Source organism: Myxine glutinosa, chromosome 5 (genome assembly GCF_964187855.1).
Source record: "Myxine glutinosa chromosome 5, kmMyxGlut1.1, whole genome shotgun sequence".
In the NCBI taxonomy this organism is placed as follows: domain Eukaryota; kingdom Metazoa; phylum Chordata; class Myxini; order Myxiniformes; family Myxinidae; genus Myxine; species Myxine glutinosa.
The window spans coordinates 181,527,639-181,541,364 of NC_136265.1; the positions used below are offsets into that span (position 1 = coordinate 181,527,639).

At 46.3% G+C, this 13,726-nt stretch overlaps 1 protein-coding gene across 2 annotated transcripts; it reads right to left on the reverse strand.

The window, feature by feature from the left end:
* Positions 1-2,806: 2,806 nt before the first annotated feature.
* Positions 2,807-13,690, reverse strand: C5H19orf12 (chromosome 5 C19orf12 homolog). 2 transcript variants are annotated; one of them, XM_068115329.2, is made up of 3 exons: positions 13,247-13,690; positions 4,681-4,810; positions 2,807-4,139 (listed from the first exon to the last, which is right to left on the reverse strand). In XM_068115329.2, the coding sequence occupies exons 2-3, from the start codon at positions 4,802-4,804 to the stop codon at positions 3,874-3,876; spliced, it is 390 nt and encodes a 129-aa protein (XP_067971430.1). In that variant the 5' UTR covers positions 4,805-4,810; positions 13,247-13,690; the 3' UTR covers positions 2,807-3,873. The 2 variants fall into 2 exon arrangements, with proteins under 2 accessions (XP_067971430.1, XP_067953792.1); XM_068097691.2 differs by having other exon boundaries at positions 4,645-4,810.
* Positions 13,691-13,726: the final 36 nt, after the last annotated feature.

The window sequence follows — 13,726 nt, forward strand, 5'->3', positions numbered from 1 at the left end:
AACCGTTGCCGAGTCTGATCCACCTTCTCCATTCAGCATGTCTCTGAGGTAGCAAAATGTTTTCACACCTTCCAGCTTCACGCCATCTCCAAGATCCAACTCAACATTTCCTTCATCTGCAGCTCCCTCTGTGCACACCTTACATTTGAATGTAGCTGCCACACTGGTAAATGACCCTCTCAGACCACTACATTTTTGATGAACCCACTCAGCGCACATTGTACATTGAATGGAGTTCACTCCGACACCCTTCCTGCACACAGCACAGGGCCACTTCCCAGTTCTTTCCACCTCACCACATGCTTTACCTTCGTCTTTCCGATATTCACCTTCAGACCTTTTGTCTCCATTAATTCCTTCCACTTGTTCATCTTTTCCTTCAGTCCATCCATACTTTCCACAATCAACACCAGATCATCTGCATACAACAACTCCCACGGTAAACCCTCCTTTACGTTCTGAGCCAGCACCTCCATCACAGCTACAAATAGTAGTGGACTTAGTACCGACCCCTGATGCACTCCCACCTTCACCTCAAACTCACCACTGTTCCCGTCCTTCGTCCTTACAGCTGTGCGCGCTCTTTTGTACATTGCCATCACAACTCTGATCAACCATTCATCCACTCCTAACTTCCTCAATGCCCATGTCAATACTTTGCGTGGAACCCTATCGAATGCTTTCTCCAGATCAACAAACCCAAGAAACAACTTCTTCCTCTTCTCCATGTACTTCTCCTGCAACTGCCTTAAAAGAAAAAATGCATCTGTCGTTCCTCTTCCTGGCATAAATCCAAACTGCATTTCGTCGATCTTCACTTTCTTCCTTATCCTCCTCTCCAACACCCTTTCCAATACCTTCACTCCATACTCCAATAACTTTATCGCTCGGTACGAGCCACACTCTAGAGGGTCACCTTTCCCCTTGTATGGAGGGACGAGGGTACTCAGTTCCCAATCCACTGGAATGCGGCCCTCTTTCAGCGCCAGATTACAGATCTCTGTCATTCTCTTCACACCCAACTTCCTGCTGCCTTCAACATATCTCCAGCAACTCCCGTGGGCCCTCCCGCTTTTCTACTCTTCATTGCTTTTATCGCTTCCTCAACTTCCTTCTCCGTTATCTTCTCTGCCGGTCCTAAAACTGGGTTGCTCTCTATGTTGCCATCCCATTCATTCTCTGTATTCAACAGCATTTCCATATATCTTTTCCATCTTCCTTTAATTCCATCTGGGTCCACAACGATTTGCCCCACTTCATCCTTCAAGCAATTCACCCCCATCACATCACACCTCTCTTTCGCTATCTGCTTTGCAATCCTGAATTCCGCTCTCTGACCCTCTTCCGAATCCAAGCTTTCTCCGAACATTTTCCTACATGCCTCCTGCGCCTTTGCTACCTCTTTCTTTGCAGCCTTATAACTTTCATGCTCTGCTTTTTCTGCTCCCGTACCCTTCGCCTTCTGCCACTCCTTGAACTTCTTCCTCTTCTCGTCAATCCTCTTTCCAACTTCATCATCCCACCACCATGTTTCCGAGTGCCTTGGTGGTCCTTTTGTCCATCCACATACCTCACCAACGGCTCCCCACAGACGATCTTTCATTGACATCCAACCACTTTCAAGCTCAACCATACCATCCTCTACCCTACTCAGCCTCTCTTTTAATGCCTCCCGTTTAATCTTCCCTTTTAATGCCGTTTTTGTGGTACCCGGGACAATAATGTTATGCGGGAGTCCAAACCTGAAAATGCTGGAGACCAAAGCTGAAATTGGAAAAACAATATAGCCTATTTTACTCCAGGGGGTCCCAGGAGTACCCACCCAAAATATCGTTGCGATGGGTGCAGCCGTCTTTGCGGTACCTGGGAACGAACGAACGGATGGACGGACGGACATTTGGAGAATTATAGTAAGATTACTCGAACAGGTGAAAGTAATTCTTCAAATCACTCAAACAGGTGAATGTAAAGGAACACGAGAAGAGATGAATGCAAAGGTACACTCGAACAGGTGAATGTAATTTGTCAAACCACTCGAACAGGTTAATGCAAAGGTACACTTGGACAGGTGAATGTTCGCTGAATTCCTCAAAACCACTCAAAAAAGTGAATGTAGTTCGTCAAGTCACTTAAACCATGAATCTAATGCCTCAAATCACTTGAACAGGTGAATGCAGTTCGTCAATTAATTTGAGCAGGTGAATGTAGTTCGTCAAATCATTTAAACAGGTGAATGTAATTCCTCAGGTCTCTCCAAAAAGACCGACTGGACAACCCTCCCATCCACTTTCTGAATAATCCTCTCCAAGAAGTTCTGTCACTCAAGCTTTTGGGTCTCACTATCTGCCATGATCTTTCCTGGGAAAACCACATTTCAAATCTGGCCTCCAAAGCCAGTCGCCGACTGGGCATCCTCCGTCGTGCGGTCCTTCCTTGGCACACCTGAGCTCCTCACCACATACAAGGCTTTCATCCGCAGCTCAATGGAATCCTGCACAATTCCCTGGTGTTGGGCTAGCGGCTAGGGTGCCAGCTTAGGATCCAAGGATCCTGGGTTCGAATCCCGGTCGATCGCTGAATTAACGCCAGGGGGGTTGACTCAGCCTGTCATCCTTCCGAGGTCGGCTAATTGAGTACCAGTTTACTGGTAATTCCCTGTTTGTCGTTAAAGGCGGCAAAAAGGGTTGGCGTCAGGAAGGGCATCCGGCAGTAAAACATTGCTTCAAAAAGGGGACCAAAAAACAACAACAACCACGGTTCCCGAAAAAGGCCAACCCCTGCTTTGCGGGGAAAAATGGCCTCTAAAGGTGGTTATTTTTTTTTATTTTTAATGTAATTCCTCAGGTCACTCAAACAGGTGAATAATTCCTCAAATCATTCGAACAGGTGAATGTAATTACTCATTCGACCAAGTGAGTGCACAGACAAACCACAGCACAATTGTTCAGTTTTTTTAAAATTCAGTTTCAATCAATCGTTAAACATGAAGCACAGGTAAAGTTCAATATTTGAGTAAATGGTCCACAACACGTTTACAACAACAAATACTTTCTGATGTAAAAACACCACACCTAGAATAACCGTTTCCCATTTAGGCAGAGTCCATCACGTGACAACAAGGCACAAGTTGAACCCATTCATGCACAGTATATTACTTTGATATCCTGCTAATTTGGGGGTTATCCCTTTGGGTACACTCGAGGGCTCAAAATGGCCCCATTCGTTTATCAAATTAGAGAAACTCATTTATTTTCATACCATCAAATCCAATGAAACACCAAAGCAGCGATCGTGTTATCCATGAGCATCCAAAACGTGAACACCCATCTAACATTTTGATGGAGTTTAACAATAACGTGGCATTGTGACGGAGTTTAACGATAACGGGGCATTGTGACGGAGTTTAACAATAACGGGGCATTGTGATGGAGTTTAACAATAACGGGGCATTGTGACGGAGTTTAACAATAACGGGGCATTGTGACGGAGTTTAACAATAACGGGGCATTGTGACGGAGTATAACAATAACGGGGCATTGTGACGGAGTTTAACAATAACGAGGCATTGTGATGGAGTTGAACAATAACGGGGCATTGTGATGGAGTTTAACAATAACGGGGCATTGTGACGGAGTTTAACAATAACGGGGCATTGTGACGGAGTTTAACAATAACGGGGCATTGTGATGGAGTTCAACAATAACGTGGCATTGTGAAGGAGTTTAACAATAACAAGGCATCGTGATGATTGATGATATTTAACAGATGGTTTGAGTGTCGTGTTCATCGTGAGTTAATAACCGTGTACATCCCTGATAAAGTACAAGCTAATCAATTGCTCATTTCCAACCGATATTCGAGTGCTCGTACAGCCTAGTCCACATATCGCACCTGGGCCTGCATTTCCTGCTGAACGTATGTTGTGAGCGCACTGAAGAAGCGACCTTTCAGCTCGCCATTTTGGTTCAGTAACATGGCCAACGTCACGGCGTCCGTCCAATCAAGACTTGACACGATCGCGTCCAATAAGGTAGCCAGTTGCTGTCGTTTAGCCGGTGGTAGTTCGGCCAGAACCTCACCGAGTGGACGAAATTGTCCTTTGGTATATGTTGCGCCAACTAGTCCTCCCAAGGTTCCACCTGAGGAATAGAGAAGGAACGGAAAATGGGGATTGAACAGTTTTCTTTTGTACTCGAGGCTTTATTTCGTGGACATTGATTTCCCGTGAAAATGGTGGTTCAAACTGCTTAATGAAGTAATTCCCCCTGTATGATCCAATATTTTAGCGTCATGCAGGTGGAATGATGTGACACCCCAGTGGGAAGTTCTCCTCAACCTTTCCTCATGTTTCATTTCTGATCATAAGATATTATTTTCTTGTGCCAGGAATATGTTGACGATTGTTGGACAATTTGTGGACCAAATTTCTGTCGACCAAATTTCTGACATTGTTCATTCCACCTGCACCCTGATATGAACCAGTGCCTTGTGCTTAGGAACAAGGATTCTGGTCTAGTCTATGGAGCACGGAAAACTTCTGGTAGTCTTTCCTAGTCTTCTTGCCGTATGTCAGGTTATGCATGCATCGCTCAACTGGAGCAGAAAGCAGGAAACACGTTTTTTTTAAACCAAAGATCAACCTACCAATGGCAATGCCGACAGGACCTGCAAACAACGCACCCATAAAAGCACCGGCGCCAGCCATGGCCGCACCCTGTAAGGCTTTGGTGAAGGCAACCTGTACTCCTCTATCTCGTGCCAGTACTCCTGCAACCTCAAGGAGTTCATCAGTTCGAATCACCATGGTATCCTGGTTCGAAAAGGTGAAAACAAAGCGGGGCAGGGAAGAGTGGGGACGCATTGCTCAGGTGTCATTCATCTCTGGTTATTATCAGTGGATGCACACAGTTGCCATTTATAAAATGAGACTCGAACCCGTTTACCCACAACATTTGTGAATGAAATAAGACAAGACCAGTTTAACCCCACCATTTGTGAATGAAATGAGACAAGACAAGTTTACCCCCACTATTTGTGAATGAAATGAGACAAGACCAGTTTAACCCCACCATATATGAATGAAATGAAACGACACGTTTACCCCCACTATTTGTGAATGAAATGAGATTGGACCAGTTTAACCCCACCATATATGAATTAAATGAAACGACCCGTTTACCCCCACTATTTGAGAATGAAATGAGATTCGACCAGTTTAACCCCACCATGTGCATGAAATGAGACAAAACCAGTTTAACCCCGCCATATATGAATGAAATGAAACGACCAGTTTACCCCCAACATTTGTGAATGAAATGAGATTGGACCAGTTTAACCCCACCATTTGTGCATGAAATTACACAAGACCAGTTCAACCCCACCATTTGTGCATGAAATGAGACGAGACCAGTTTAACCCCACCATTTGTGCATGAAATGAGACGAGACCAGTTTAACCCCATCATTTGTGCATGAAATGAGATGAGACCAGTTTAACCCCACCATTTGTGCATGAAATGAAACAAGAACAGTTTAACCCCACTATTTGAGAATGAAATGAGATTCGACCAGTTAACCCTTGCCATTTGTAAATTATATGAAACTTGTCCGGTTTACCCTCACCATTTATGAATGAAATGAGACAAGACCAGTTTAACCCCATCATTTGTGAATGAAATGAAACGACCAGTGTAACCCCACCATTTGTGCATGAAATGAGACAAGACCAGTTTAACCCCACCATTTGTGCGTGAAATGAGACAAGACCAGTTTAACCCCACCATTTGTGAATGAAATGAAACGACCAGTTTAACCCCACCATTTGTGCATGAAATGAGACAAGACCAGTTTAACCCCACCATTTGAGAATGAAATGAGATTCGACCAGTTAACCTTTGCCATTTGTAAATTAAATGAAACTTGTCTGGTTTACCCTCACCATTTATGAATGAAATGAGACAAGAGCAGTTTAACCCCACCCTTTGTGAATGAAATGAAACGACCAGTTTTACCCCCACCATTTATGAATGAAATGAGACAAGAGCAGTTTAACCCCACCATTTATGAATGAAATGAGACAAGACCAGTTTAACCCCAACATTTGTGCGTGAAATGAGACAAGACCAGTTTAACCCCACCATTTGTGCATGAAATGAGACAAGACCAGTTTAACCCCACCATTTGTGCATGAAATGAGACAAGACCAGTTTACCCTCACCATTTGTGAATGAAATGAGACGAGACCAGTTCACCCTCAACGTTTATGAATGAAATGAGATTCAACCAACCAATTTACCCTCACCATTTGTGAATGGAATGAAACTCGACCAGTTTACCATTGCCATTTGTGAATGAAATGCGAATGACTAGGTAATAAGGTTTGGAGGTAATGGGCATGTTGAAGATGCATTTGAGGGTAATATGTTTGGTGATATGGTATGTTCAGTGATATGGTATGTTCAGTGATATGGTATGTTTGGTGATGTGGTGCGTTTGGTGATGTGGTGCGTTTGGTGATGTGGTGCGTTTGGTGATGTGGTGCGTTTGGTGATGTGGTATGTTTGGTGATGTGGTATGTTTGGTGATGTGGTATGTTTGGTGATGTGGTATGTTTGGTGATGTGGTATGTTTGGTGATATGGTATGTTTGGTGATGTGGTATGTTTGGTGATATGTTATTTTTGGTGATATGGTATGTTTGGTGATGTGGTGCGTTTGGTGATGTGGTGCGTTTGGTGATATGGTATGTTTGGTGATGTGGTATGTTTGGTGATGTGGTGCGTTTGGTGATGTTGTGCGTTTGGTGATGTGGTGCGTTTGGTGATATGGTATTGTTGCGGTTTTGAGTTTGTACAATAAAGGTTAAATTTCCCCCTCATAGTTTAGTCACACTACAACATGTAGCCTCGCGATAGTTCAGTTATTTCTTAGTATTTGTGAGCATCGTCCTTTTCCTGTGTTAGTTTTGCGTTGAGTAGAATAATGAGAGTTGGTCCTTCATTGCCTTGTGCCGCCTCCATTGCCTTATGCTGCCTTACGCCTCCTTGTGCTGCCTTTGGCTTTTTGACGTGAATTAACACGAGGCAGGCCTGGCAAATCGAGCAGGGACCGAATGAGGGCGGCAGAGAAGCTGACGGTAAGCGCGAGCCGCCAATCAGGGCTCAAAGGGAGTGGCTGCGGCAATGTGTCACAGGGCATGGTTGGAACATTCGAGAAGGCTCAGGGCGTGGCAATAAAACCCGTTGTGCGAAGCTCCCCATGAGCAGTTGAGTTCGGGGAGTCCTTCTGTGGAGAGGTGAGCTTGCAGTTCTGCGAAGGGAGGCGCTTGACTGAGTATTGATGAGAGTTACGAGTTCGGAGAAAAGACGTGCATGAACCAAGTATAAGCGCTCGTATCAAAGTGGACGCTCGGTTGAGCTCGACGCCGAGCCTCTATTGGGTTACGCGAGGGATAGCGCGCCGGTAACTCAATGCGCTATGGAAAGCCGCCGAGAGACGCGTACATTCCCTCCCGCCTTCCTGCTTCATCTGCCCCCTTTGTTCGAGAGACGCACTATGAGGGTCCCTTCCACCACCTGCTTGCCTTCATCGCGGGACGTGCTGTGACCGTGGAGCCACGCCGGGCGGCGATGCCGTTCCTGGACGACCAAGGCAGCGCGTGAACATCATCCTGCCTGCATTTCCCCTTTGTGAGTGTGATTGGGCCCGTGTCTGGGTTTAAGCATAAGACTGTATAAGGCTGCTCTGTGTCTCTGTCTTCTACCGACTTGAACATATAAGTGTAAATAATAATTAAACCTGTTATTTCTTTATTCGACCGTTTCGTCCCTTCCATCATTGACTAAGCATGGTACGAATAGAACCGCTCGAATCGGGTTCCATTACTAACGGTAACTGCACGGACCACGTGGTATGCAATCCGCTCGGTGTACCAAAATTACACGTGGCTCGTGCGAGGCTTGGTTCCCCGCTTCCGTGGCGGCGCAGTTATTTATGTACGTGCGAGACTTGTTTGCGCATTTAGGTACGTGGCGGCGCAGGTAGACCCTACCTTGCGTTTGCCCGGAAGGGGCGTTTCAAGTCTCGGTTACGCCGGCCCAGAAAGAACAAGGGGCTTAATCTCCCCTTGGTAAGGGTAGGAAGGGCGGCGGAAAACCGTAACTATGTTTGGTGATATGGTATGTTTGGTGATGTGGTGCGTTTGGTGATGTGGTGCGTTTGGTGATGTGGTGCGTTTGGTGATGTGGTATGTTTGGTGATACGAGCAACAGTACCCACCCTACGGGCGGGGCTTCAATTGGGAAGCCGAAATGAAAAGGCAAAATATCAGAAATTGAAGGCAGAAAGTTTTTATTTTAAACGATTCATATTATCCTCAAAATCCAAACAGTATCTTTATAATTTCAATAAAAGCCACATCACTGTTCATATCAGTTAATATTATTCCATCGTGTTTCAAATCGTGATATCAACTGGACGCTTTTCTTTAGGGAAAATAATTGAATGATTTTGTACCTCTTCTTCAGCTTAGAACTTCAGGATAGATGACATTGCTGATAAAAGTTCCTTTTCTCTCTTTGAAGTTCTTGGCAAACATTTTTATATTGTCACTGCTGCCAACGCGACTCATGGCGACATAAAGCTGTCCATGGCTGTAGAAATCTGTCTTTAGGTAGATGCCTACCTTTTCTAATGTCTGACCTTGAGCCTTGTTAGGCGAGCCTTCTTTCTTGCAACAGCTTCCTTGGACGTTTTCGTTAACGTTTGGGAGGCATTTTACCGGTTTATCTGAAACGGTACCCACCCAGAAACACGTACCAGGGAAAATAAATCGTTTTGGCAATGGCCTCTCCAATATTGTACCCGTTTGTGACGTTTGTCACATTGTCTCCAGTACCCGTTTGTGACGATGTTTTCATTGTGACGAAAATATTCGAATTCGAATTTATTTATTCATATTTATTCGAATTGCACGAACATGTGAATTGTGATTGTGTTTCATTGTGATGTTTGTGCGGCGACGGGCGGTGTGTACAAAGGGCAGGGACTTAACGCGAGCTGATGACTCGCGCTTACTGGGAATTCCTCGTTCGTGGGACACCGTCTCAAGCCCCAGTCCCCATCACGGATGGGGCTCAGCGGTTTACCCGAGCATGACGGCGAAGGGAAAGGTACATGCTGGCCCGTCCAGTGTAGCGCGCGTGCGGCCCCGGACATCGAAGGGCATTAAACGCTCATTAAACATTAAACGTTCATTAAAGGATTACGAAACGAAAAACATTACGAAATTACGTTCACACCGTCACGTCAAACACTACCGTGAACACATACATCGTCACAACATCGTCACAATGAGAACATCGTCACAATGAACGTTATGCGAACGCGAATGTCATGCGGGAGTCCAAACCTGAGAATGCTGGAGACCAAAGCTGAAATTGGGAAAACTAAATAGCCTATTTTACTCCCAGGATTACCCACCCAAAATATATTTGCGATCGGTTCAGCAGTTTTTACGGTACCTTCGAACAGACAGACGGACATTTGGTGAATTATAGTAAGATGGTATGTTTGGTGATGTGGTGCGTTTGGTGATATGGTATTGTTATGTCGGGGGGTAAAGGAATATCTAGAACCAGGTATATCTGTATAGGTAACATGCTTTGACTGTCGCGATAGGGAATCTACCCTGCAATAAGTTCTATGTGTAGTCCGGTTTGTCAGGATAAGCTGTACTGATGTCCCCGCTACGAGGGAGCAGGGTGTGCTAAATAGTGCAGGGATTATGGATAAGATTCCTTTGTTCGTCGTCGTCCCTGTCGCCAAGCCTTTGTCCCTTGTGGCAATGCATACTCATATAAACACTTAGATAGGTCCTTAGTGCACACATTAATTAGTTCCCTTCCCTTACAATGACCTTGGAAGAAGACCGGCAGGCAGCCAGATCGGGGCACCGCCGGATGGCCGACGCCAGCCGCACCACCAGCTGGTCTAGCAACATCGCGTGAGACGAGCTGTAACCACGCCCAGGAGAACTGTGATTGGTTGGCGCGGAAGGCGCGAACCTGGAACCAATCAGCGCGGAAGGCGCGAGGAGGTTTGGCAGACTGCGGGAAGCTACGAGGCTCTGGTTGGTAACGCGCCAGAACTGACGTCATATGCCAAGTGACAAAAGGGCACGCTGACGTGCTTCGCGCTTGTCTCTGCGCTTCTTTCTGCTCTTCTTCGTGCTGGAAGCTTCGCTCTGGGGGATTGAGTCGTGCAAAAGCTTCCCTCTGGGGGATTGAGTCGTGCTGACAGTTCGCGTTTGGATTGTGTCGTGCTGGTCCTTCGCTTGTCGTTGTTCATCCTTGGCTCTTGACTCTTCGTCTTGAGAGGTCCTGGTGGTCGTTGGTTCGCCATCTTCGTGGTGCTTGGAGCGGTGCTCGGTGCTTTTGGTGCTGTGAGCGAACGGACCTCGTGGGCGGTCGACGAGGAGCCTGGAGTGGGGCGTTGGCTCGGGCCTGGCGGAGCGCGTGGGCGAAGCGGACGGAGGGTTTCCTCGCGCCGGAGCTTGGAGCCACCTTGGACGGTGGACAAGACTGCAGACAGTTAAGACGCACCACATTTCACACGTACACGACGGACAGTTATTTTTGCAATTCATTCCCCTGTCTCGTATTTGGAAATCGGTGTGCGGGATCCCGATTTAGGGCATTTTATTACCGGCGCGTATTTTCCTGTCCCGCGATTCCTTGTAAATAAATCCTTGTATTATTTTCCATTTCCTTTTACACCCGGATTCCCGTTTGAGTTTGTTTCCTCTCCAGATAAGTGCTTCCGCCTCTTCTTCTTCACTTCTTTCTCCCGTGCTTTTATAGTCGAATCCGAATTGGTCGTCGCCTCAATTAAATCTGTTTGATCATTCACGAGCCCTGGTATTAACCGGATGGGTATTCGCACGACAGTATGTTTGGTGATATGGTATTGTTGCGGATATGGCATTTGGCCTCCATATCCGCTTGTAAATATTCCCCTATTTCCCCAATACTCCCCAACTATCCCCAATCCCCCATTCCCTAGTCCCATTGCCTGTAAATAACACTCTGTAGAACCGACCTTCCCCTTTTTCCCCCATTAAATGTCGTGCCCAGGTCCACCGCATCTCACGTAGACAACTTTCGGACATCTTGCTAGTTATTCTTAGTCTATGTCAGTTAAGGACTCGTTTCCATTAATTCTGACTCTTCGTTGCACCAGAATGTGATTGTATGGCACCAGTAGTGAGTTTAGGACCTCCCCATACCTCCTCCCATCTTCCCCACGAAACAACAACAACAACAACTACAACAACAACTACAACAACAGAGGGGGCGGCGCGGCGCGGGGAGTGTGCGTCCTCACTCCGGCTTGGTTAGCCGCCATTGCCATGTGCGCCCACGGGGTTACCACGAAGGGGCTGGCTGTCAGCTCCTCGTCAAGGGCGGAGCCGGTAACCCCCCCCGCACCCAATAAGAAGGGCGGACCGATTCCATCTGGGGCGGAGCTAACTAGCCGAGGGCGTGTCACTCCCCGCCGGATATGCGCCGCCACTTACCGGATGTGAGGTCAGATGCGCCCCCAGCTTGAAAAGACAAGTCGCGACCTCCGAGCGCTGAGCGACCTCCCCGCATCTTTGGACCGGACCGGGTCGATTCTGTCCCTGAGCCAAGGTGCACCTTGAGCCATCGACTACCCGCCTTCCTTGCCATCAATCCCCGTGTGAGTCAGTTTTGTCCCGTTTATCTGTCGTCTGTCGGGGCTAATATAAGACCGTGTTTAAGTGCCCACCTTACTATGCTGTACCTCTCATTACTGTAATCTAACCTTCCGCCATATTATAACCTCCTCCGGAGGTCTTGAGAACCGTATCCCTGGTGTCGTGTCATTTTAATCCCAGCCGTTGTGTCCTTTTCCTTCATTGATCTAGCGTAGCGCGACTCGGCCAAGGTTCGAGTATAATCGGGTAACTTGTGTGGACACGGCGGCCATTCCGCTCGGCCCACCATAACATCAAAGTCGTGTCTGTAACAGTATGTTTGGTGATGTGCTGTGTTTGGTGATGTGCTGCGTTTGGTGATGTGCTGCGTTTGGTGATGTGCTGCGTTTGGTGATGTGCTGCGTTTGGTGATGTGCTGTGTTTGGTGATGTGCTGTGTTTGGTGATGTGCTGTGTTTGGTGATGTGCTGTGTTTGGTGATGTGCTGTGTTTGGTGATATGGTACGTTTGGCGATATGGTACGTTTGGCGATATGGTACGTTTGGCGATATGGTACGTTTGGCGATATGGTACGTTTGGCGATATGGTACGTTTGGCGATATGGTACGTTTGGCGATATGGTACGTTTGGCGATATGGTACGTTTGGCGATATGGTACGTTTGGCGATATGGTACGTTTGGCGATATGGTACGTTTGGCGATATGGTATGTTTGGCGATATGGTATGTTTGGCGATATGGTATGTTTGGCGATATGGTATGTTTGGCGATATGGTACGTTTGGCGATATGGTATGTTTGGCGATATGGTATGTTTGGTGATGTGAGGTGAGGTGCTGTGTTGTGTTTGGTGATGTGATGTGATGTGTTGTGTTTGGTGATGTGATGTGATGTGAGGTGAGGTGCTGTGTTTGGTGATGTGTGTGTGTGTTTGTTTGGTGATATATGTGTGTGTGTGTGTTTGTTTGGTGATATGTGTGTGTGTGTGTGTGTGCTTGGTGATATGTGTGTGTGTGTGTGTGTGTGTGTGTGTGTGTGTGTGTGTGTGTGTGTGTGTGTGTGTGTGTGTGTGTGTGTGTGTGTGTGTGTGTGTGTTTGGTGATGTGATATGGTGTGTGTGTGTTTGTGTTTGGTGATATGGTGTTTGTTTGGTGATGGGGAGGAGCAGTGTTGGAGTAATTGGGAGGGTGTGTGGGAGTAATGGATAAGGTGTGGAGGGGAGGTTGTAGAAAATGTGGTTGGTCATCGGAAAGGTACAGGACAAGCTCGTGTAAATACATAATTTAGCTCTTTCACGAGCCTCGATTCAGTATACAAAAAAAAATTAAAAAAATTGATTACATGAGGTCGATTCGATTCGTTGACGTTTTCACTTTTGACGAGACATCGTAACATCGGCAGCAAGTGGTTCACGATAGAAAATGTACCTGAAAGAACATGACTCCTACGCTACCTTGGAAGGAAATTCGGTTAAAAAATTCTGTATTATGTTATGGTGACAAAAGCAAACTTACCGCTGTAGTTACTGATCGATTCAGTAAATGGTGGATGAGGTACAGAAATCGGAATCTAAAGAATCGATAAACTGAGGAAACTGGGGGACAAGTCACTTCGCAATGTCCTTCGTGATGCTTCGATCCAAAGTCCCCAGAATGTCATATCGTCATCAACGTCGTCATCATCATCGAAACTCGACAAGGAAAACGACCACTCACTCCGCCTGTTCGTCATTATCAGTCTTAGCCAATGACGTCATATCGACAAACAGCATTCCTTGTTATTCAGTCGGATACACTTTCTCAATCTGAGAGTAAAAATGTCTAACCACCTGACAGAGTTTACCTGTTTATATACAGTACAATAAACCAGGCTTCCCTCAATTTGTTACTGATTACATGCCGCTCGAGCCTCCGTTCGCCCGCCACGTGAACTCCCAGAAACGTTTCTTTTTAAATCTCACGCTTGTACCAAACGATTTTAAAACATTAACATTA